This window comes from Takifugu rubripes, chromosome 5 (assembly GCF_901000725.2).
Source record: "Takifugu rubripes chromosome 5, fTakRub1.2, whole genome shotgun sequence".
Classification (NCBI taxonomy): Eukaryota; Metazoa; Chordata; class Actinopteri; order Tetraodontiformes; family Tetraodontidae; genus Takifugu; species Takifugu rubripes.
This window is the reverse complement of record NC_042289.1, coordinates 8142347-8167802: the sequence shown is the minus strand read 5'-3', so window position 1 is coordinate 8167802 and position 25456 is coordinate 8142347. Positions and strand designations below refer to the sequence as shown.

Sequence of the window (25456 nt, the reverse complement as noted above, 5' to 3'; positions counted from 1 at the left end):
CAGGCGAAGTATCTTGCCCAGATCATCGTGATGGGCGCTCAGGTGGTGGGACGTGCATTTGCTCGTGCCTTACAACAGGAATTTGCAGGTATGACACATGACACACGACACCGCCCGCGTAGAATGTACCAGTAACGAAATGAATCCACCCTGAATCTAGCATCTAGCAAGTCGTGTTGACACTTAGTAAAAGCATCAAGGTTTTCCCTAAGCGGGGAGCTTTGGATAACGGATTGGTTTGATTTGGTGACCCACAGCCAGCCAGGCAGCAGCCCAGGCCAGAAACCACTCAGCTCAGCAGTCCGCCGCCGCCTCCAGCATCACTGGGATGAGTCTACAAGAGGCTCAGCAGATCCTAAACATCTCTACACTCGACCCCGAGGAGATTCAGAAGGTACGGAGGGTCGGCACTCGGCTGCACTCAAGATTTTTAGGAACATAATGTTTGCCTGATCCTTCCATGTTTGCTCCTGTCATGTGAGTCGATGTTGGTTTGATTCTTCCACCGACAATAATTGGGAGTTATTTCCAATTCAGTCCCCTTCCTGTCAGCTAACGCTGTATTTATCCTGTGTAGTTTGTCCTTTCTTCAACCTTTCACTTTGCCGTTTCAAAGTTGGACACTTTCTGCCTTTCAGAAGTACGAACACCTTTTTAAAGTCAATGACAAGTCAGTGGGCGGTTCATTTTATCTGCAATCAAAAGTAAGTACCGGTACACTTTATCTTCAAATTTGCTCATTGTGAATTTATTGAATTGTCTTGTAGTCTAGAGAGCAGGAAGTTTAAACTGTAAAGTGTGTCTAACCTTCTGTTGACAGTGGGACATTTACCTGTAGTGCCCAGCTTTTCAATTAAGAACTTGTTTAATGACCTCAACTCCTCAAGGACTCCTAGAGGCACCTGCCAAGTGTTAGTAGTTAGAGTTAGGGGTTCTGGGTATTTGTCACTGTGAGGGGATAAATGTTTTTGGTGTAAATGTGTCAGACGGCTGAAGCAGAAGTAAAGATGCAAGAAATGTCAACAATCTCACTGCAAAGTGGTTGAAGGTCATTGAAAAATGGAAAATTTTCATCACTCTTCATAGCAAAGTGAACGTTAGTCATGTCTTTTAAAATTAGGACTCGTGCGTCTCAGTGGGTGGACTCAAGCCTCCTTTTTTGGCTGTCTTTGTGTCCAGGTAGTGCGGGCGAAAGAGCGTCTGGAGGAGGAATTAAGTATTCAGACACCAGAAGAAAAGCAGCAGAAAACAGAAACATGAAGTCTGCAGGACTGCCCTCTTTCCTCTCCCCATCCTCTGTAAATTATAACCCAATTAAAGCCCTTCTCCTTTTCTTTAGCCATGACTTTGTGGCGTTTGTGGGAAAATATCACTTTCACAGAAGGAAACACAAACAGGTTTATTGCATAAACCCTTTAATCGTACATGTAAGATGTTGTTGAGTTGTACCTCACAGGGTTTGAGTTATATTTCCACTAATTAGTGTAAATTTATGTTAAATATTATGTCCGTCTATTTCGAGGGTATGTTGTTGGCGAAATATGAAACATAAGACACTAGGTCTTTCCACAATAATAGACACAAACCAGTACACAAGTTATATCAAATACAACTTTATTAAACATTTCTTTTTTCTTTTCATTGACATTATTATCAATATCGTAGTAAAATTCCTCTACAACAGGAGAAGACCGCTATGCTGTACCATTGGGAGACGTTTGTCCACATAACACGTTGCCAGGAAAAGAAAAATAATTTTCATAGAATTTGTTTTTCATATAGTGTATAACTTCTATATTTCACCTGTAATAAAAAGGCACTTGGAAAAATCAAAATACTGACATACCTCACAAATGTGCAAAACAACATAACTTTGAACGGGCCTTGCATGGCCTTAGTCTCATGATTAACCCTTTGTGCAACACTTCAGTCGTTGGCACCCCTTTAATGACGCTGGCCTGGCTAGCTAACACGAATGTCCTGGACATTAGTCCCACAAGCAGAGCGGTTTAATGTCCAGGTAGTACCACTATCGTATAAAAAAAAGATTTTAGCTTCATAAGATTTTTGTTGTTACAGTTTGTGGTTCCCAAAAGAATAAAGTAAATAAAGGGACGCATTCCCAACTGTACACACGCTGCGAGGCAGAACAGGAAAGTGCAGTTTGTTACAGACTGAGCTCAAAGGGTTAATGCACCGTACAGCTTATTTCATATTGAAACGTTGTGGATCCTGACCGGATCCGTGTCATTTTATCCAGCTGTCTGCCGTCGCGCCGAAGCCCTCGTCTCGAGCTGTGGAGATGCAGACGGGGAAGAGGAAGAGAGCCGGGCTCGCTGTTGCCACGGAAACCACGTCTAGCCTACTTAACACCTGTTAATGGTGACGTCACACACCGGGATCGTCCACTCACAACTGGGGATTCTCTGAAACAGACGGGACGTTGCTGCCGAAATGAAGGTGCGTTGCTTGGCCGCACACAAGGAGAGAGAGCCTGTTTTTGTTGTGGGGGTGGGGTGGGGGGCGTTAATGCCTTTTGGGTTTCATTATATAAATAAAGAGGTCAGGCAGAGTTCAGTGGCCTAGTTTTCCACATTGGACTGAGGACAGACAGTGACTTCAGAGCAGGCTGCTAACTGGGGAGGTGGCCAGATGGAAGATGGCTGCAGAGCACAGCGATTCTCTGCATGGCTCGTGCACGCGGCCTCTCATCTCCCACTATCCCCCCCCCCCCCCCCCCCCCGTGCTTTTGTTGATTCAGGCAGCCAGTCAGTCACATCTTGCTCTAAACACTTTGCCAGCATTGCACACGTTCCATGGGCAAACATTACTCTCATTTAATCCTGAAGGACATTTTCTGGTAGAAGACTAAATAACAATATTTGCAAACAGCTTCGCTTCCATGACCCACTGACAGCATCAGCACTGACATATCCAGAGAGGTTACCCAGTTCATGTGACGCATCTGTGTACTGTACTCAAATTCACACAGGGAATCTAGAGTCCCGAATTAAATTAGCTGTATTCCCAAAGGGAACCCTTACAAATACTTGACCGTGACGCTCAAGGCAACAGTGAACCGCTGCACGGACAAAACTCCCCATTTACAGAGATCTCTGTAAAATATGAAGTGGAAACTTGTAAAAGTAGCATATTGGTCAATGTTCTTGGCTGATTTTAGTCTCCTAAATTCTGAACTGAATTTCATGGCAATACATTGGGCTTCGCAGAACCAACACCGTCTTGCGCAACCCCAAAACTCTTCCTCTCGTCCTCTCCACAGCCAAAGACACGGCGCCGATGGCAGAGTGTTGCCACAGAAAAAACAAGAAGCAACTTCAACATCAGAAAAGAATGTCTCGTCTGAGCAACAGCAAAAATACATCTTGAAAAAACGGAAATAACGGATTGTTACTTCGACACATTGATGGAAAAGTCTCTTGAGGGAATGTTCCTTGTGTTGTGATGGTCCTCTCTGCGGAGATGCCAGTAAACATCTATACATTAGCGCTGAGCAACAACCCTTCCCGACTCCATTGCAAGAAGGAAGGGAAAAAAATGCTGTAAAATTTCATAAACATTGTCAGGAATTATCATGTGATAAGTGCATGTTGGCTGCTTTACCAAACCATCCGAGAGCTTCTCCCAGAAGTCGAATGAGTCTCTTTTTTGCCCCTTTTGACAGGGGGAAATGAGGCAGTTTGAATTGGTGTGGCTTTATAGTCAGTCCAGCTGTGTGGAGCAACGAGCACATCACCCACCCCCCTCGCCCCCAAATATGTGGCACAGTACGCACATCTGTATTTACCCCTTATGAACTTTTGTTTGGCACGGCGGCACTTGATGACCACCTGTCTATCGCAGCTGCTTTCAGGTCTGGTTGCTTTCTAAAACACAAGCCACTTGTGTTTATCACCACAGTGGCCCTTTCATACACAAACTGCCTGCTGATTCAATTACAGGAGAGCAGCTGGACAATCCAGAAGTGAAACGCCGTGACTTCTAAAAAGGGCAAAACGGGATGTGTTGTACCGTGTCTCACCGGAAGGGGGAGCTATATGCCGAAAGTGCTGTTAAGTTGAACACAAGCGGAAGTGATTGGTCTCGCCAGGTGATGCGGCACCACCTGTCTGTGTCGAGTCTCCGGCTCACTCTGTGCCCTTAAAAGCCCACCTGGCACACATTCGCCTTGGTCACCTTCCCTAAACTAGGAATAGATTGTCAAAAGTGCTCTCTCCCAGTTTTGTGTTGGTCTGGGAGTGCTGAGAAGTTTAGCAGCAGGTATGTGGAGGACCAGTTGACAAAGGAAGTGCTGTGTCTCTTTAGACAGTCTGCGTTCACTTATTTTGGTACTGCAAGTTTGGCTGATCCATGACATCACAGCATCCCAGGAAAAACAAGATTATGGGTGAAAATGGTCACGCGCACGTTAGCCTAAACGCGAGTGCGCCGTTGTGTTTCATGCTAGGTCTGTCTCACTGCTAAGCTGGAGGCACACGGTCAATGTAGTCAAATAAATACTTTTAAGGAGTAGGACTGTTTGTTTTAAGGAACACAGAGGACGAAGACGGCCATGTTAATGCTGCCTGTCAATGGAACCGCAAACAGGAATGAATCAAATATAGAATTAGAGATCAAAAGAAGGCCATTGTTGAGCCTTGTGATCGAGATACTAAGTCGTACACGGACGTGAACATGAGTTCTTGGGCCTCGGGTTTATTGTCCCATCTAAACAAGAGGCTTGCGTTGTAAATGTGATTTTCCTTTTTTGAGGTGTCGTGTCCATGTTGGTCCTGCTGATCATGAGCAGTTTCTCAGATTTGTTTACATGCATTTGATTGTCCCAGCCAATTCACTCTGACCATCGGTACCCTTGATTAGTCTGTCACCCCACAACCCTGGCCCCCTGAGCTCTTCTGGAATGTGTGTGTGTGTGTGTGTGTGTGGGCGTGTGTGTGGGTGAGTAGGTAGGTGTCAGTTAACCACAGCTGGCTTGAGCACCACAGTGCCTGGGGGGATGACCACCCATGACATGGGATCATGAGACACCCCTGTAGAGAGGTTCAAGACCCCCCCAGTCACCTCTTTCTTTACGTCCTCCCCCCTCCCCTTCTTGGCCTGCTGGCCCAGGGTTCTGCGGTCAGATGGCGTACCCAGCATGGGCACCATGGGCAAGCCCAAGGACGCAGTGGGGAATGCAGAGGAGAGCAGGGCGGACTTGGTCAGACCCAGGGGAGAGGTGTTGAAGGACAAAATTGGTCCCACATTGCCAGGAGGTGAGCTTGGGCAACCCAGTGCGCTGAGGTCCAGCGGCTGAGGACTCAGAGGGGAGAGGGGTAGACCACCACCAAGACCCTGCAGGGCATGACCTCCCAGAAGAGCAGCCGCCGCCCCAGGGATGATAATGTGGGCCGCGCTCACGTAGGACATCTCCGACTCCTTCCCTACGTCGTTAGCGAGCCCGCCGCTCGGACTGCCTCTCAGCCCTGAGCCCGGCCCACCGGGGGAACCATGCTCCTGAGCCACAAAGTGACCGTGGGCCTTGATGTGCTTGCGGAGAGAGCTGGGGTCTGTGTAGCGCTTCAGGCAGCCTACCATCTTACAGTAATAGGGTTTGTCCACATAGTGCGTGCGTGTGTGCTTGAAGCGGTCGCTGGAGTTGGAGTAACGCTTGTTGCAACCCTCGTAAGGACAGATGTACGGCTTCTCCCCTGCAGGCAGAAGATTCCACACTTACACAGCCTGAAAGACCAGCAGCTAAACCGTTTGAACCTCCGCCCACCTGTGTGCGACCGGTTGTGTATCTTGAGGTTCTCCAGGCGTGAGAAGCTCTTGTTGCAGGTGGGACAGCGGTGAGGCTTCTCATTGGTGTGGGTGCGGATGTGGATCAGCATCTTGTACCTGCAGCGGCACAAGCACCAGTTCATCGTGGCTCCCCCAGGCTCACCCCCAAACACCCCCAATGATTCGTCTCACCTTGCATTGAAGCCCCTCCCTTTGCGAGCACAGCCCTCCCAGTGACAGCAGTACCCAGAATCCTTTTCGGGTTTCACGTGGAAGTCGTTGACGTGATCCACCAGGTCTTGCAGGGAGTCGAACAGCAGGTGACACTGGAGAGGCAGGAAGCATTTGTCACTTTTTTTATAGTCTGCCCCAGGATCCTAAAGTCTCTTTTTTTCCTTCATTTTGTGGGACCACAGTACCTTCCTCCAGCGGCAGGCCAGCTGTTCATCGGCTGACAGTTCGGGGGAGGCTCGCTTGTCGCTCATTTGGCCAACGAACATGGAGGATGGGAGGTGAAGCCCCGCCCCAGCCCCCACGGGCACAAAGAACTGAAAGGCCTGTGAGAGGTGAGAATTCTGATGAACAAATAGAAACAGGAGCAACAACATTAGCCTCAGTCCATTTTCAGTATTTGTGTTTCTTTTTAATTATATATTTGCATAAGGAATCAGGACACTATCGGATGTTATGCAGCTTCTCGAGTCTGCTGTTGGTGCGCACAAATGACATTTAACAAACAAATGACCTGGAAATCCTCGAAAGCCTAATAATCATGTAAAAAAGATCAGAGCTGTTGTTCGGCGCGTCCGAGGACGGCAGACAGAACTCGTCCAGAGCCGAGCTGACGGCACCGCTGAGAGAACAGTGCAGGGAAACACAAGTCAGCTGCTGATCATTCGGTAGAAAACTCCCCTCCAGGATTCCCCAGACCTCCCTAATAGGTTATTGGACTCGCACAGATGCAGAATAGAGTAACCTGGACCAAAATAGGAAATACGTTTGGCTAATGCGTGTACGTCAACGTCAGAATAAGGGGAGGCAGAATTAGTGTGCAAATCGGTTACAGTCCTGCGGCCACATCGCTCTCAGCTATGTTAGAAATGCGATGTGACAAATTTCCTCATATGAGATGTTCTCTGCCTCCACAGGCACAAACCCCTGCATTTTTAAAAAGAGAACACGGGCTTGAGAGGCTCTTCTTCCTTTAAAAACACATTTATTTATTTATTTTATGTCTGAGAGGCATCGAAGGAAGCATTGTGTGAGAATTGTGTCGTGTGTGTAATGGTGGGGTCAGGGGCCATCAAGAACTCGGTGGGATGTGACGCAGATGAATGGTCCCAGCCAGAATGTTTCAATTCAATTGGGAAGGAATTGAATTAGGCGGCGTGAGGTCTGCATGGCTGTACCTCTTCCAAAATCCGATTATGCACACAGTGGTGCACACATCACGCCAGTGGGGCCAATGAGTGCAAATGGGGCAGACAGAGCTACTTGTTGGGGACACAGGAGGTGTTTGATAAGAGGCCTCCAACCCCTTGCACAGTCACATTCCCTCATGCACAGTGTGACAGGCGACCTAAAGTTCCTGACTCGCTGACCCCAACAGAATAACAGAAGGTTGTTCCGTCAATAACGTAACAAACGGCGATAGCAGATGCATTGTGATCGGGAAAAGGTTTCAAAACAATCGGAGGGCTCGTGAGTTTAAGTTCAGCCACTCACGCCTGAAGGGATGTAGTTGCCGTTGGTCATTTCTGGGGAGCTGGGAGTGTGCCGGGAGGAGGGGGACATGCTCAGGTCCACTGCGGGGGGAGTAGGGGTGTCGGTTCGATAGGGAGGCTCCACCTGTACACCTGGAAAAGCGAACACTGGTTAGCATTACCTGATATGGGAACGCTGACCTTTCTTCCTACCCGGAGTTGGTCAGCAACAGAGGTTGAATTAGCCTCAGCAGTAAACTGAGACGTTCTCAGGCGCTGTCATTACGGGGGACAATTCAGGGTTTTTTTCCCATTTGTTGTGGCTGTAGACTCATTAGCTTAAGTTACCACATGACCACATGACCCCTTTTTATGACGCAGACTGTCTCAATTCAGTGTCGCTTAAACTGCTAGCGAGCCCAACAGAGAAATGCAGCCTTACACACCAGAAACAACAAGAAATCTACAGGACTAACGCTTCTTCGTTTTAGAGTGTGCAACAATCTGTGTCAGTGTGTCGGTTAAGCTCAGCTCCATCAGTGTGATACTAAACACAACCTCCCTGTAAAACTTAGCATTAGAAAACCAAAAGATTCCAGACAAGTTCAGTCACGTCGATTTTCGTAACAGCAGCGCTTTCAAAAGCGTTGCCATTACTCACCTGTGTGAGGGGAGTCTGGGGAGGCAGGCTCTATGACCGCAGTGCCATCATCCGCCATGAGCAGCTGGCGAGATTGTCTCGGGTGCAGCGGGGAGAGGGATGGCGAGCGCGCTCCTCTGTCCCTCCCGCTGGGCCGCCGGGGGAGCTTCAGGTCCAGGGGCTCGTCCAGGGAGAGCATCGCAACAACCTGCTGACCTCCCACCTGCACAAACAGTCAGGCAGAGACAGGATTACACCGAGTGGGGGCCGGAGGAGAGCTAGCTAGGTTTTATTAACCACGTGTAAAGATTTGGTGCGTTCCACCATGGAACAGTCACACCTGCTGCAGCTCCCATATGAGGTTTCTTTAAAGAAACATTCCGCAATCCCCACTGGGTCAAAAATACCTCATAACAATGGCAAACTAACCACAAGTATAAACCAAGACAGTGAGTAAGCCAAAGAAAAACAAACACACAGGGATCTGAGTGACCAACCCCCCCCCCCCCCCCCCCACCACCCCCCAGTCCCCCAACCCGCCCTCCTCTTTTCCTACACTGACCTTTACTCACAAACTCTTCCTGAGGAATGTCTACAATCTAATCCAGATGGCCATCGTTCTACCCCACCGGCCTTAGTTCTACCCCACCCTCAACCAGACACTGGCCCTAGAACCCAGCAGCATCACCAATCCCCCCCCACCTACCAACCTCAACAGCGACCCACCCACCCACCCCTTCAAGGTACACCTTAAGACCCCCGTGGACCTTTGAGGCCCACCACTAGTGAGACCCCCCCAGGCCTTAGAGTCCAGCTGCACCCACCACATACCCCACCCCTGCTCCACACAGTGACCTTTGGACCCAGCCTGAGGGCCGGGGGGGACGCTTCACTGGGCTGTCATTCTGAGCTCCATTCGCCGACTCCCTCCACCACCACACTGACCCAACATGCACCCAGTTGTGTCATGCCAGTAACTTAGCAACAAGGCCAACGAGAAATCATTGGCACCATATTGTACTGGTACGTTCTTCCAGCCTTCATTTCTTTTGTCGGAGCTTTTAGAATAATTTGGACACCTTATATTCATCCATTAACAGACATAAGTAGGAATAATGATGTTAATGTACTGTAAACATTTTAATTTGACTTATATCTTTAAATATTTTCAAGACGACATGCAAATTTATAGAAAAAAATACAGGAAAAGTAATATTACATTACGATCATTGAGAAAGTTGAACATTTTGAATCCAGATGATGTAATTGGCAGAATTTGGTTCTCAGCATTCCATGTTTATACAAGCCAGAGCTGCTGTAAGTTATATATTTACAAAGAAAGACATTTACGGGTCACCATGCGACATCCTGTTTAAAGCATCTATAAGAGGATTCTCTAAAACAGAAATAACTGTTTTTAAAATGCCGATAGTGAACATTTAGTATTTAATCTGGCTAAATAATAAATAAACTGGTTTCCTTTGCGCATTTTGCACAGTTCATAAAGTGGTTGATACAGTTTAAAGCTCTGCTCTTCATTCAGCACAGTGTGTTAGGGTTCACTGCACCATCTTATCTCTCCCCAACCCACACACACACACCCCCACACACACACATAATTTTATATTTGTGAGGACGTAATACATCCCCAAGCCTCCCTAATTCCCTGACCCTAACCCAAACATAACTCTATCCTTAACTCATAACTTAGTCTTAAACCATAAAACAGCCCTTTGAAGTTGTGAGGACAGGCCAAAATGTCCTCACTATACAGCATGTGCCAGAACACACACACTCAAAGTGTCACATTATTTGTGTCCACACACACAGATGCAGTTGCAGCGTGTCCTATATTCCTGCTCCGGTTCATGTGGGGCAGCTCCCAATGTCCCAGTCGAGCGTGCAGATACACACATGTAATTAATCAAACTGTGCATTCATAAAAAGAAACCAACCTTTCTCGCCCTCCCTCACATACAGTCACGCATGATTGAATGGGGGGCACCAGGAGCCGTGATCCAGGGGCCGCATGTGAGAGAGGTCAGCAGGTCCATGGGACCAATCATGGATCATCAAAAGCTCATGCAAACTGACAACCAAAGGAGGCTGTGAGTGTGTGTGAGTGTGTGTGGATCGGAGGGACACTAATCCAATCAGCATCTGATAAGAAGATGATGAGACACACATGTAGTAATGCCAGAAATGGAACAGAGCTGCAGGAACGTGCTCATAGCGTACAATAATGGCATAACCAGTTTGATCTCGCTGCAGCCGAGTGTGCACTCACACGCACGTAAACATTTTGGCTTTTATCTCATTATGGACCACAGACGGGCACAAGACACACAGCACCATCACGTCAACCACTTAAGGCTGATTCACCAGTGGTAAAGAGCAGGAAACCCCACAGCAGCAGACATGACCATCCAACAGGCCGCGTGTGCAAAACAAAATACATCAAAATTAGCAGTAGCACAAATGTTAGCGTCAAGATGTTCTTCGTAATCCGAGGACGTGGGGTGTCGCCTTCCTTGTGTCATCACTGAGGAGGTGTAACCAATCACATCCTGGTGAATTAATTACCCAGTCCTGGAGGTTTTACCTGGAAGCTAAACTCCTGTTGATTCCATAGCGATGAAGGAGACCGGGGCCGCGGTTGCTAACGATTAATTATTTTATTAGTTTAGCTTGCTGTCATGGCATGTCCCACCTTATTTTGACAGGCTCCTGAACGGTAACCGCATAATGACCGTTAAAACCATGTCTATCATTTGCATCTCTCTCTCTCTTTCCTGAGTGGGTAGTTCTGACTAACTTACTGTAGGGTGACTCCCCCCACACTCGCTGCCAAGAGGTTTGGCTTCATTGTTTGGCTCAAATAGCAGAAACTCATCTGTCGTCCTCCTCTTTAACCGAGCAAAAGCCTTCACCCTGAGGCACAAGCCAGGAATCAGCTTAACCTTTCCGCAAATCCTCCTCCTAGCCACTGTGTGGCCCAAACTGGCCTCCCGACGTTGCTCTAATCCCACTATAAAATGGGATGAGAAACAGATATGGAACTTTTGTATCCATATGCCTCTGGAATATAAATCAATCTGGCTGCCCCACTGAACAGTGCGACATCCAGTAGTGAGACCAGCTGAGGTCTTCACTCCAGAGATCTGCATTTAAGAGCTCAGCTTTTCCAAAGCAGGCCCAGGTTTCCCACTCCACTCTCAGGAATGTCTTTTAGTAACAATCACTGTTATTAGCAAATTAAATAATTTTGGAAATTGAGAGACTCACACTTGACTATAGAGTGTACCACTCTTTCTGTTTTAATAAAATATGATTTAATGGTACTGGAATGATGCCTGCATGGGAACAAATTATGCTATTTTATTACATTCTTGGGAAATAACTTATAAGTTACATTTAAAAAAACCCATAAACAAAACCAGGATGAGGGTCCTGTATGGATGAAACATCACCCAGACAACAGATCTTAAGGAAATCTGTTGGCGTGGGTTCTGATGAGCTCCCACCGGTCTGCACTGTGCGGATCTCAGAGCAACATTCTGGGATGTCGGTGGTAGACAGAGAAACAAGGTGTGTATCTGTGAGTGTGTGAGACATGTAAGTGTAGGCAGAAAGTGTGGCGGAAGGCTGTGAAGTTTGTGGAAAGGGTGTTGGCTGGCCCCCTTGCAGACTTCCTTGCTCAGCCATGGGGTTGATAGCCTCTCTGAAAGACGCCATTGTCCCCGCTCTGGGCCCTCTCGTTCTAGCAGAGTAAACAGCCTCAAGCAGGCGGGGGGCAGATGACCGAGGGGGCCGCAGTGTGGATGTAGGAGGGTGATGATGAAGGGAGGAGGAAGTGGAGGAAGAAGAGGAGACTTGAAAGAACGGTTTGTGTGTGTCCTTTTTAACAAGCCTCCTCAACTATTCCCCCCATATAACCCTTTCCCACGTTTGGACGCCGCCCTTAGATGAGGTATGGATGCCTCAAGAGTCCAAACGGACGGATGTCGGGAGTTCACTGATGGGCGAGAGGGAGGCCATCAGGTCAGAGGAGCTCTGCAAGTTATAACACCTCCCTGCTTCAGGGCCAGGCTGGCTCGGGTCAGCACCGACCCTTGACTCCACTCCCACCAGCTGATCTTAAGCCCGAACAGTGCTGAGCTGGATCCCGCCCCGCTGCTCAGCCCGATGGTGCCGAAATCCCAGTGAAAAAGGCTTCAGCACAGATCAATACACTGCCACGTAAGATGATTACTGTCCGTCACAGGCTGCAGGATCGGATTGTGTCAGACATTTGCTTTTTGGTCAGGATTTCAGAGGCCCGGGGGATCTGTGCGAGTACACGTTTGATGTGACCCCCTCTGAGGCCGGGGGTAACTTAATCTCCCTCCTGCTGCGGCCCTGGGAGGTGGTTTGTAGGAGGTAAACCACCTCTGCCCGGGGGTCTGCCCTCTCTCCTTTCACCCTCATACAACAACTGGAGAAAGGTGGGAGTGTTTACTGAGTGCATGTGATCCATAAAGTGCTAAGATATGGAACAAAACTAAATTGATTTCCACTCAGTTACTGCGGCGTTTCAGTTGGTTACTCAATATTTTGGAAGCCTCAGCCACCAGGTTATCAGCTAAAACCCAGTAAGAATTTGTTGGCACAAAAAGCCGAGGACAAAAAAACCACCTACGCGTCTGGAGTCAAGGTCTAGTGTGGGCATTTCTTTCTTCAAAGTTAATTGAAATCCATTTCTTTTAAACACACATCTGCACCAAATATCTATTAAGATGCGAGTTTACAAGGTGGTCTCAACGCAAAAATAATAGTTACAAAATCTATACAAAGCTGAACCTGTAGCAGAACCAGGCATTAGAAGCCCCCCAGAGGCCACTGCAGCATCTGTCATGTCAAAACCTGCCGCATTTTCATCATGACCGAGGGTCAAAGGTGACTGATTGCACAGTGGGTGTGGCTAAACTCTGACCCCTGACACTTTGGGTTTTAGGCATGTGCCTGTGCTGAAGAGGAATAAAGGGCCTGGCCCACTTTAGACCAAAGATGCACACCCACGTAAGCACACACACACCCACGTAAGCACAAACACACACACACACACACTTATGTGATCAAAGCGCTTCAACATTTCAAAGTATTTCTGATCAGCCACATTTACACAGACTATAAAGTTCAAATATCAAAATCAAGTGAAATGAGTTTCGCCTTGTTTCTTCACGAACGGTAAAAACGTGTAAAAATGCCCCCGTTTGTAGATTTGACGCTGATTTCGAAAAGCGACAAAATGGTTCCTTTTTGGGTCTTACTTGTGTCACTGCTGACGTTTCTCGAGGTGGTACCCAGTCAGGAGCGACCCCAACCTCCACTGACACAAACTCTAACCACAGCCTCCGTGCACACCCTCACACACACAACTGAGAGACTTTTTTCCTCTGTCCTTCTCTGCCAGCCGCCTCCTCAGACAGGAAACCTCAGTTTCCACTCCTCTCCCCCCCCCCCCTCTCTCCCTCCATCCCTTCGCCTTTGTTTTTCTCCTATATTCACCTCATTTCTTCCTCCATCCTTTCTAACTCCTCTCTCACCTCCTGCTCCTCTCCTGCCTGGTTTAGATATTCAAGCATCGCTGCCAAATTGCCAAATTTATTTTCACAATTTCCAGACGTGTCTGTAGCTTATGTCGCAGAATTCGCAAACTAAATTTCTCTCCTTCCAACATTGGGGAAAGCAGAAATAATTGCACATAATATTATGTAATAGCAGCATGCTTTGACTGAGGGAAAAGACAGATGTTGGAGCTCGGGTGTCCCGACAGCTGCAAAACAGACACCGTACAGGGGCGATTTAAGCCTGGTGCTTTATTATAAAGAGCATAAAGAGGGCGTGGGTATGTAAAATAGACGCAAGGTGAAAGCATGTGAGGAGAGGAGTTAAGTGTTGAAAGGTAGCAAAGTACAAGAGGGAGGAACAGACAGAACCAAAGAGGCAGGGAGTGAAACAGGAAGCTTCTCAGCGAGCTACCGATGGCCTCCAGCCAGAACGTTCAGACGCTGAAGAATTCCAGGCAGAGAGCAGGCAGGGCGGGAAGGTGCCAGGAGGGAGGGAGGAGCAAAGGTGGGGCGCTGCTTGTCGTCAAACCAAGAACAAACGCTTGAAGTGGTCTCTCCTCGGTTTGCATTAATACTTCTGGGAAGTAAATAACCAGGTTAACAAAGTTAGAACTTCCACTGCACATCATTACTGAAGTTTTGTATAACAAAAATTCCCATTCAGATCAATTCAAAGTCCATCAAAATGAATTGCTGCTAAACATTTGCTCACCAAATCTTCAGCTTAGTTTCTTATTACTACATCTATTTTGTTTTTTCATTTCTTCCAAAAATATAAAACTGTCATCCAGCCTTCCGAGGTCAACACTGTGTTATGAGTGACGTTATAAACAAGAGTATAAATGATTCAAGTTAATTAGCAGTAATAGTGTGCTAAACTAAGGACTAACATGTGACGTCACCTCCGACCTGACTGGACTCTTGGCCGCGTGGTGTCGGCAGGTCGTGGAGGGTGACTAGTATTTAACAAAAGAGCAAATCGATACTGACTCAACGCGATGTTTGAATGTTGATGCAACTTTTACGACTTATTAACTTCTCCTTTCTCTTGACCATTGTTCCCATTTTGGGGTCACGGAGTGGATGCTGGCGCCTATCACGGCTGCATATGAGGAAGTCACCACCTCTTTGCAGGACCCTATGTGAGCATTTAAGGGTTCGGTACATTGCTCAAGGGCACTGTGTTGGTGCTCTAAAGGGCTCCTGCTACCTCCCCTTACTACCAATATTGGTATTAGAATTGTTAACTTTTGGATGACAAGCCACAACTGTGACTGCGAGACCTATTCGTGGACATTTCTTGTCCCACGTGTGCGCTGGATGAGGGTCTGATCCCACTAACATGGGCATTCCTGATTCCATAATGACGTAGGACTGCACCCAAACCACATTAGCATGTGCTGTTTCCCTCAGTAGATTAGAAAAAGCACCACTCACATCCACTCATATCTGGCAGTATCTTCAAGTGCAGCACAAATATGCTGACGTTCTGTTAAAAAAAGGATGTTTACAGCTTGACTTCATTACTAGATGGGGGCTTTACAAGCGGCTTAAGACAATAAATCCAGGCGAAGCGAGAACTTTAAAATATGACAAAGACCTCAGAAGGTGAGGACAGAAGAGGATTACCTCAAGCTGCCAATACGATTACACAAAGGATCTGGATTAATGTTAATTATATAAAATGTTTATTATATCATTTAAAAATGACCAAATGGAGAAAAGGAGAATAGTAGCCGCTGGTTTCTAAAGAGGCTTGTAAAATTTCCCAAAACTAAATAGAATTTATTAGACTTCCTTGTAGAAGCTACAACACATAAAAACAAGGGTGATTAAGGGCAAAAACATGTGTTTGGAGTCATGAGCTTCCCCCCCACTTACTCCTGTTCAAGATCTAATAAATGAGCGGAGGGCTTAATCAACAGAAGCAGTTCTAATCTATATCACACATCTCTGGTCATTGTGACTCAGTTTCTCAGCGGTAAACCCACCCGGTGTGAAGGCTTCAGGAACTTCACACAACTCTACTGTAGGCTTAAAGAACAGTGAGTAATCTTACAATAATATGGGGCATTTCACAACATTGCAGCTCCACAGTGGCGGGACCAGCGAGCATCACGGGAGGTCTAACTCCGTCCATAAGAAATGCGCACGTTTGTCTTAGTAGACCCCGATCAACATCCCCAACCCCAGTGAACTCTGACCCTCTGCCGCCCCCCCCTGCATCCCCTTCAAACGCCGCTCTTCATCTTTGCTCTGCCACAGACCCAAACGTGCAAAATGCATCATCTGGCATCCTCATCCTCATCCCCCTCTTTCTCTCCCTCTCTCAGTCATTTCAGTCCATTCCTGCGGCCTCTCCCCACAGGCAGTGATGCAATCCTCCAACTCCTGTGCGCAATCACAGGGTCTAGAGTTGGCTCGCCGCGCCGTGCAGGGGCGTCACCACAAAAAGCTCAGCTGGAAAGCAACAGGAGAGGAAAGAAGAGAAAGGGGAGATTAGGCCAATAACGCAGGAGAAACAGTGGGAGCTTGTCAGTGATGGAGGTTGGGGGGGGGGGATTAAAGCAAACATCTCTGGCTTACTGTTTTCCTGGCGTAAACACCATTTTTGTTCTATGTGTTCAGGTAGACATGGGTGACAAAAAAGCTAACGGTGACATTTTTTTAAAATAATTTTGATTCTGAGGGAGGGGGCCAACAAAGCATCACAGCTCTTGTCCTTCCAACAGCCCACCAACCACATGTGTCCGTGTTTATTAGCTGCTGCGAAGGGTCTGCGCTTCGGAAGTGCTGTTGTTTGCTACTCCCACACAATAGTCTCCTTCCAGTTGGCTCACATCACCATTAGCATCATTCTAACATCTAAACGGGTAATATTAACTTTAACTAACGCCTGTGGTGGTGAAACAGTGTCAGATCTCGGGTTAATTTGATACCAGGCCCACTAGAGTGCAAAAGATATGTCATTTTATCTGTCCATTAAAGGCTTTGCCTCTTTAAATCTGTTCCATAAAGCTATCAGAATGTTTAAAAGAATGAATCTTATGTTCTTAAATCCTAAAAAAAACCTGCACAGGCATACACACAGGCACCCCCCGCCCTGCCACTTCAAAGATGGCAGACCTCCCCTAAAAGCAGCCTAAATGAGCAAAAGGTCACGATAGGAATGCAAAACACCAGCACCTGCCTAAATCTTAAAACTACCAGGTTCTCTCACCACACAAACAAAAGGCCCCTAAAGGTCACACCCCAAGAAAATAAGCACAGGTTTTTAATCTTCATAGAGATAACAAATGAGAACGCAGGTGTACACCCGCAAAAGGGTGTAAAATATTACGAATGGACCACATAGCTGGAGCTGACTGGTGAAAACCCAGCACCAGTAAGTCTACACCGCTGAGAGGAAATTCCTCTTGCTCTTGCTTTCTCCTTTTCTAGCAATTGTAACGAGCCTATGGAAAGAGTGGCCCAATGTGGTCTTTCCGCCCACGGGCAACTTTTAACTTTAAGGGGAGCCATATAGTGTTTGTGCAGCGACCAGCCCCCACCGTGTGTATATGGGGGGCTATTCCAAGCCATAATGACGTGCATGCACATACACGCTATGCTGTCTGCTTGTTGTGGAGTGCAGGCCAGTTCTGTGGTGCTGCTCCAGCTTTGGGAGGGGTGTGCCTGTCTCAGAGTCATTTCCTGGACGGGAATATTATGGCACCACACGCATGAGAAACAAACCCCTTTTCTGCCTGTGCACGCTGACCCCGGCCACTTTCATTTTCACGCAACTCAGTGGGGCAACGGCGTAATGCAAACCGCCTGAGAAGTCTCCCTATTCAATAGCGAGCCGTAAAATGATCCCAGCAGCAGCTTCATCCACAATCCGCCTTCCAGAATGTGGGGGAGGCACGGGGCAGGCTGCCAGTGCCTATCGGACACGTCTAACTGTCGATATCATAACTGTTGTGCAACTTGCGCACAGAATTCCTGGGAGGCCACTCCCTGTCTTGGCGGAAGTGAACTGAGTGACGCCGGTGCACCAGAACAGAGCCCAGGGGTTTACAGAGGGACAGGTCTGTGGTTTGTGGCATCTCCATTAATAAGTGTTTGTTAACAAGTGAGCCTTTAAGCGTGCTGATGTAGACAGAGCAGCAAAGGGGCAGGGGTTTGGCTCCAAAACACGCTGAAAGCGGACAAAAACAGGAAGAGGGAGAAATGCAAAACAGCAGAGAGCAATTAGCAGACAAAGTGACGTGATGTGGGTTGTGCGTCTCTTGTGGAGGCAAACGTTCGCACAACAGGGCCGTGACGGAGCTCCCTCTTTAAATTTGGGTGTGCCCCCCCCATGCTGACGGTAATACCTCCATTTGAGCCCTTCCTCCACCCTCGCCGGTGATCTCACACACTGCGTGTGGACACACAAAGCTTGCGTTGTCCTTTGCTCGTGAACTAGGATATCGGCAACTCTGTGTCCTCCCTCCTCACTGCCGGTTTTCTTTGAGACTCCCCCCCCATCTGCAGAGGGCCACAAGACGAGGTCAACATGACAAGATTTTTCCCTCCTTGTCGTTTCCCCTAATCTCCTTCCCTCTTCTTTTCTCCCTGTATTCCCATGTTTGAGTTCAACCAAATGACAGGCTCCACCCTACAGCTTTTATCTTCGTTTGGCTCCATCCAAGAGGGGAACCGGAAAAAAGAGCGAGAGAGAAGACAGATTCATAGGAGCAGATGGAGGGTGAAGGAGATGGCAAGAGACACAGCTGAACATGGTGGCTGTAAAGTGGAACGGTGCTTAGCATTTGATTTTGATTTATTGGCACATCTATGACAGAGATCCAGAAAGCGCCACCTCTTTCTGCCATCTTCTCCCCCAGTATACGAGTAGCTTTGGGAAGATGCACCCCAACACTGGGAGGATCTCAATTACTGTTGAAGGTCAGGACATGACTCAGGCTCCTACAGGCTGCTTGTGTCCTGAATCGATACAGACATTTAAAATCAATTTAGAAATGTCCACACTCACTGGGACTGACAGGACTACTTGTGGAGGTCCGTGCAAGGTCACAGCAATCAATCAGACACAGTCAAAGAGAAAGACCGACAGTGTTACAAGAATACTGGCTCATTTTTCTTGATGGATAGGAACAGCAAAAAACAAGTCTTTATTCTACCAAACTTTAAACATACATTTCCAGTACATGGCAGAAAAGGCAGAGCTACATGTGAACTGAATGGAGGGTTAAAAACATCTCCACAACACCAGAAGGTAAACACTCACAGCCAAAACTTTTTTTTCCCTCCCCCCCATTTACTGCATGTTTAACACGGAGCTGGTCTTATATAATGCCAGCGTCACTTCTTAAGACGGGGGCTTGTGGAAAGCTGAAAGCGCAGGGGAGTAATGGAGGAAGCAGCAGGGTGAAAATGAGAGGGAGATCAAGTCCAGGAGAGTTGGGGATGGAGGGAGGTGAGAAGGGAAGTGAAGGGGCAAAGTATGGAAGCACACTGACAGGACTGGATATGCCCAGACAGGGAGCCGGTCCCAGGCCCAGACTTGAGCGCCTGATTTGATTCTCAGAAATGCCTCAACAGTCTTCTCTTTAAAAAAAACAAAACTATAATACCCATCTCGTCTGACTCTTCCTGTACTTTACTCTGCAAACAGGCTTAAATATACATCCATTGCCTCAGTCCTAAATGCATTCAGCTGCTGTGCCATGGAGGTTATCCTAAAGAATCCGGGGTGTTTGCCAAGCAAGTAAATAATAATATGAACCAGCTGTGTCTCCACTGCACTGCTGTAGAGCTCAGAGCTCCTGAAACGGAGCTGCCGTTATCTAAAGGTTTTATCTACTTCCATATTTACAGTGTTCTGTGACTGAAGCCTGTCTGTCTTCTCTCATCTCTGACAGATCCTTTACGTTGCTTTTCTTCCTCGTCGGATTCAGCCTAAGATCTGCGCTGAAGAGGCAAGGTCTGGGTCTTGTCTTGAAGGGCACCGTGAACAGAATTTCTCTCTCCATAGAAACCCCGTGCGGAGAGCCCAAAAAAAGCGGCGCTAAACACAAAGAGGTAGGGTGGGGTAGTGGACACAGGCACTGAGTTGTCTGTGTTTATTTTGGAAATGCAGGCCTGCAGACTGCAGCAGAGGAACTCACCCCTATAATTCGCCGTGGCACATCATCGCACAAAAGAGCCCCGAGCTCCTTAGGGAGCTCCTACATAGGTGACTTTAAAATGTGTGCATCATAGTTTCCCCCTGAGGGTGCATTCTAACGCAGCCTGGGGACCCCTCAGTGGTCAGCTCCAGGAAGTAACAGTGAGGCTGCGAGGTGATTAGTGGTTACAGTTTAACTGGAGAAAAATGCACGGTCTGTGAGCCCAGCCAGCCGGCGGATAAAGTATCACGTACTGGTCTTCAGGTTGCAAGGTGGTGTTAGTCAACTTCTGCATCCCCATTTTGCTAATTCTTGATGTCCCTTTCCAGAGGCCCGAGTCCACGCGGCCACATCATTCTGCAGCGCTCCAAAGAATGAGTGTGTCACCTCCGTTGTGCACACATGGAATTGATTTTGTTTTTAAAAAGATGTGGGGAAAACCGCAGAGCGATGGCCCGTAATGACACGAGAGTCTTAATTTGAACAGATAGGGAGTCGGCTAGATTTAGGTTGTGCGCGTGAACACAGCAAAGGGGGGAGGGCAGCTTTTAAAATGCATGTGATTATGTCATGCCAAATGAAACTTTTAAAAGTCACAGCCATGCACACAGATAATACTACTGGGAGTGGAATTAATAGGTCAATGTAAATATCTTTTAAATGTGCGTTGAGATACCAATGTATAAATAAGTAGCCTTGCTGTGCTGGTACACATGAACAAGATCCAATTAAAGAGTCTGGCTGAGCTTTAATATTAGCTGACTTAACTGGGTGGACAAGTCTTCTGGCTACATCCAGCAAAGGTCAAAAGCTGGGATATACCACTATTTCTGATAACCATAAAGCCTAATGGGTGAACCAGAGCATGGTGCCTTTGGAATCTGATTATAACAGGCACAATATTCTAAACTCTTCCACAGACTTGTGCCCTATCCGGGGTGTATTACTGCCAGGATAAGCTCAACCCACCCCCAGTGAACCTGGTTAGGGAAAGGCTGAGTAAAGAGACGGTGGATGGGATATAAAGTAAACCAGGACTGATCCGTGTGAAAAGAAAAAAGTATTGGACACCTTGTTTGCACTGTGAGTTCCCTCTTTCACTGAACACTGCAATCCTCCATCCCCTGCTGGTGGGTTGCCTTTCAGCTTGAGTATAATCCCCAGCAGCATGGTGCCCTGCTGTGATATCAATTCACACACTTACACTCGCTCTGCTGGTGTAGCTGGTGGCCAATTATATTAACCTCCCATCTTATTGGACACAATACTATTTGTTACCCTACTTGCAGAAAAAAGGAAACGCTAAAATCGACTGATGGTGCCTCTGTCTGCAGGAGATGCGGCGTGCTTTTATGAGCCAGGCTAAAGGAATTAAGTGCCGTTAGTTTGAACCATCACTCTAGCACATGCCTCAAGGTTGCTCTCTGATGCAGGAATGTGTCATCGGGTTCCACCTTTTTCCTCACATACAGCAGCAGCAGCGGCTTCTGACACCAGAGGAATGGCGTCACGGCTTCAGCAAGGTGTAAAGACCTTAATGTAGGAAAATCTGAGCGGCGACACCTTTCCCACAGTCGTGACACACAGCCGATGAGTCTGGAATGCCACGTTGGGAAAGAACAGCCGAAACCACGCAGCCACATGGTGTGAGGTGGCCATCCTGATGGATGGATCCTGGTCTGGCCTTGGCTTTTCTATCAGACGCAGATATTAAGGTCGACCTGCGGGTGAACTTATCAGCAGCTGATTGGGTAAACAATCCAGGAAACAGGCAGTGGATGCGAGAAGCACCTGTGCACAGTTCAAAGAGGGCAATGGATTAAATAGCAGGGGCCTGGAAGAGGGAATGGAAAGGAGAGGGAGTCTGAGTCTTCCATCTGCATAAAGAAAACGTGGCCTCATTGCCTGTTTCTCTTTCCTGCATACTCTGATAGACGTCCAGTGGTCTCACAGAGGGACCTCCTCTAGTCTCATATCTACAGGCTTTCTCAGCCTCCTATACATCCTCACTTTCACCTTGAAAATACAGCCGCCTCTGAAATTACAACCCTTGCCCCCCGAATGTGCCTCAATCTGAACTGTGGCCCAATGTTTTTAATGATCAGGCCTTTTTCCCAATCCAGCATGGGGCTTGTTAGGTCCGCCTTGGCAGGGCTCTGCTCTTTCCCCTGCATCTTCTGAAACAATGGGCCTGTGGGAGGCAGCCAATGGGGAGAAGGTTCCTCCTAATTCCAGTCCCTGTGTCCACACAATTAAGCTTAGGGACATTGGAATTGCTTAATTGGAGGAAAATAGCTTTTTATCCATGCAGGCCTCTGTGGCGGGGCTCATCCTTGCCCCCTGTACATGCTTGGCCTCAGCTAACAGAGTTGCTTCAAACCAGAGTGTCAAAGATTCTACATTTTCCAGTAGCCATGATTCCACAAATCAATGAGACATGACAAAAAGTTCTAGATGCAGGGATGAGTCACAGTCAGGTTCACCCCGTCTGGTTAATGCGGAGATTTTTTACATGCATATCCATAAAATTACGGTTTCCTTTTTTCTGTGACGCGTGACTGATTTGGAAAGCACAGGTTGAACAGATAAAGATGATGCGAGGTTCATTTAATATCACAGCACATGAACCATAGCGGAAAGAGGAGTGTAACAGAGTTCAAGCAAAGACCGAAGAAACAAACCGGAAAATAACGTTTATTTTCCACGTTACCCGCGCGTCACGCATTTATCTACCGGACGGACGGACGGAGATATTGAACTCTTTATCAGATGTTGTGACAGACCATCAGAATCAGCCTTTTGCACAACAGCTGGCCGGACTGCGCTGATGTGCCACAGAGGATTTGTGATTCTGCTTTTTTAATGTCTCCCGAGGCTGAGGGGGGATATTCCGCTTTGACAGAGGCAGCATGCGTATTTAAAGATGTAGCCGGTGCGACAAAACGGCACAGAAACCGGTCAAATCCGTCAGGATTGGCCGTGAACGTGAGCGTGGGGAGACGCGGTCGCTGGATACGTGCGCACCGCTGGAGAAGCTCGGAAAATAGGTCACTACCCTGTTTGAACCCGGGCAGGGATTTTTTTTTCCCCCCACATTGTGGCGGTGCATTCTGATCAATGTGGACACACATGATAAACACACACAACATGCAGGAATGACAGGGAGGACAGAAATGCTCCTGGCTTACCGTACTGTGAAAACGCCGCGGATATGGCCGAGATATCTCCGGCTTGGTCCCACTCTTCCCGGCGCAAACTTCGCACGCAAAGTCCTGTTGTTTAAATCTTATTCGGTGTCAAATGACTCCCCGTCGATGCTTCGCTTTTAATTCTATAAAAGCAAAAACAGTGAGCTTATACGCCTTGGAAAAATGAGCGCTAAGTGTCTGGAGAGGCGGTCCGTGCCCAGACCATTGTCAGGATTACTTCTAAGCATAGAAAAATCTAGCATACACTCCACACAGCCTATGTGACAGCTGGATGTTTAAGTGGGGAAAAAAATTAGAACTGAAGGACAACCCGGTCTGCAGCCATAGGATGAGATATTCTATATGTTATCGTGCCATTGGAAGCCGTCAAAAAGTGTAGACACCTAAATCTGTAACTGTTGCCGCGGACGAAAAATGAAGGCTGGTGGTGCGTCAAAAACGCGTAGGTGATTTCTTCTTTAATTCATAGTGCATCGCTTAATGGCAACGCTGGTCGGGCGGGGGTTTTCCTATGAGCGGCCGCGGTGCGTCTCTGGCGGGGTGGGAGGGCAGTTCAGACCGGAGGGATGGCACCAAGTGGTGGGTAGGGTTGATAGGGCGGGTTGGCGACGGGGTGTGGGGTGGACGAGGGGTGGGTCGTCTCCGTCTTCTTCGGCGCTTTTCCAGATTCCGACTTGAGGTTGTTTGCTCGCCTTTCTCGTAACTGTCACCCGGTGACGCGTTTGGCCCCTCTCTTTTTCTCCCCCTCTCTCTCTCTCTGAGCACTCGATGACACGCTGAGTGTTGCGGGTAGTCTGCCCCACGACCGTCTGAGGCGCACAGACAGTCGCCCGGAGCGCAGCCAGCCCGTCAGGACCAGCTCAGGGTCTGCCAGCTCAGCGCATGCTTACCGCTCCGCCCCTCCACCATGGGCAGTCCCCGACTCCCTCTCCCCCCCTTCTCTCAGTTCCCTCCATGAAGGTTCTTTTTTCTTTTCTTTTTTTTCCTCAAAAGTTTTTATAAAGACACATTGACCCGTCTGCGTCACCATCACGAGGCCCTGGCGACGCTGAGTTAATTGGGTTACAATAAATTACAATTACACCCATGTAAACATTAAACTACAATGTAAGACGCACTCAATGGGGCTGATGGTTTGTTGCTGCATGGGATGGTTGCATTTAAAAACGAACAAAAATGATCATTTCCGTTACGTTTGCATGGTGTATGAACTCTTTAGAAATTGAGGGTTCTATCGTTTTTGTGCCGATCATACCAGTTTTCCAACATATTTGGGTTTGTGCGCACGCTTGCATCAATCATTCGATTTGTTATTGATCGTAATAAACGGGGCCTAATAATAGTAAAAACGTGTTATATAAAATAGTAAAAACGTATATAAAAGCATTTGTATTCCATAAAGAATAAAGTTAAATATTGAATTTTAAATATTCCTCTGGTCAAATATATCTTAAAGCTTATAATGAAACACAGAAGCAGAAGATGAGAAACCATCAGACAGGTAAAATGGTCGGAATATTAGCCCATCTAAGGTCCACACGCATCTGACTTATTTTCGCAAACGAAAATAAAAATGGGAGTTCCACCTCATTAATATAACCTTCAGGCACTTAGGGAGATCTCAGACCGGCTCAGGTTTGGCAAATTAATGCGTCAGCAGGGGCATTTTCAACACGTGTCTGCATTCATTTCCATCAGTGTCTTTTTGACGAGGGCTCCAAACTGTGCAGCGTAGCAGGAACCTGTTGCCAGTGGCCACCACTAGAGGGCAGACAGCAACCTACCAGGTGATTTCATAAATCTGGAAAAAAAATCTCCTGTCGTACATGTAAATCAGGTAGAAATTATTCCCTTTATAATCCTAAAAGGCTATTTAGTCTCATGTTATTTTCTCCTTTGTAATATGTTCCCCTGTTTCTATTCCATAATCAGGGTTAGGTCAGTGCAACCTGAATTATTAACAGCTAACCTGCTACCTAGTAAACTCACAGGTGCCAGATGGTGTTGCACTGTTGTTGTTACACAATTTCGGAAGCCAAAAAGAAAAAAAAAGTTCCGCTGGTGTGAGACTGCGCAGTTTCCTATCAAATAAAATCTTCTCCCGCGCGGTTCCATCCGAAATGAAGGACACTTGTGTTGGGGCTCGTTGCGCGTCAGCTGGTCGCCGGGCCCTCCCCGGTGCGCTGTTGCTGTGCAGCTCTGCCAAATTCGTCAGCTGATCTGTTGTTCGCTTATCACAGCTGATGTGCGTTTCCGCCCCTGTAATAGTGCCGCTCTTTATTTACGTTCACCTCCAACCACCAGTTATCCAGTTTGGTTTATTGGAATAAACCGAATACGAGCACAATCGTGATTA

At 47.5% G+C, this 25456-nt stretch overlaps 2 protein-coding genes and 1 long non-coding RNA gene across 5 annotated transcripts in view; 2 read left to right on the top strand and 1 right to left on the bottom strand.

The window, feature by feature from the left end:
• Nucleotides 1-1338, top strand: part of LOC101079281 (mitochondrial import inner membrane translocase subunit tim16-like) — a 65648-nt gene extending 64310 nt beyond the window's left edge. For both annotated transcript variants that reach the window (XM_011603974.2, XM_029836418.1), the window contains 4 exons: nt 4-88; nt 258-394; nt 639-704; nt 1180-1338. In XM_011603974.2, the coding sequence (XP_011602276.2) occupies nt 4-88; nt 258-394; nt 639-704; nt 1180-1260 (369 nt within the window). In that variant the 3' untranslated portion in view covers nt 1261-1338. The remainder of the gene's footprint in view (nt 1-3; nt 89-257; nt 395-638; nt 705-1179) is intronic.
• A 259-nt stretch (nt 1339-1597) lies between these two features.
• On the bottom strand, nt 1598-24017 carry glis2b (GLIS family zinc finger 2b). Of its 2 annotated transcripts, none has more exons than XM_011603975.2 (7): nt 23080-24017; nt 8149-8350; nt 7510-7640; nt 6204-6359; nt 5977-6110; nt 5783-5901; nt 1598-5711 (listed from the first exon to the last, which is right to left on the bottom strand). In XM_011603975.2, exons 2-7 carry the CDS (start codon nt 8324-8326, stop codon nt 4975-4977), a joined length of 1455 nt encoding a protein of 484 aa, XP_011602277.1. In that variant the 5' UTR covers nt 8327-8350; nt 23080-24017; the 3' UTR covers nt 1598-4974. The 2 variants fall into 2 exon arrangements, with proteins under 2 accessions (XP_011602277.1, XP_003964692.1); XM_003964643.3 differs by having other exon boundaries at nt 6204-6341; nt 23080-24015.
• LOC115249887 (uncharacterized) lies at nt 11864-13405 on the top strand. Its single transcript, XR_003888512.1, has 4 exons — nt 11864-12011; nt 12093-12366; nt 12434-12611; nt 13121-13405. It is a non-coding gene; the product is annotated as an uncharacterized lncRNA (long non-coding RNA).
• Nucleotides 24018-25456: the final 1439 nt, after the last annotated feature.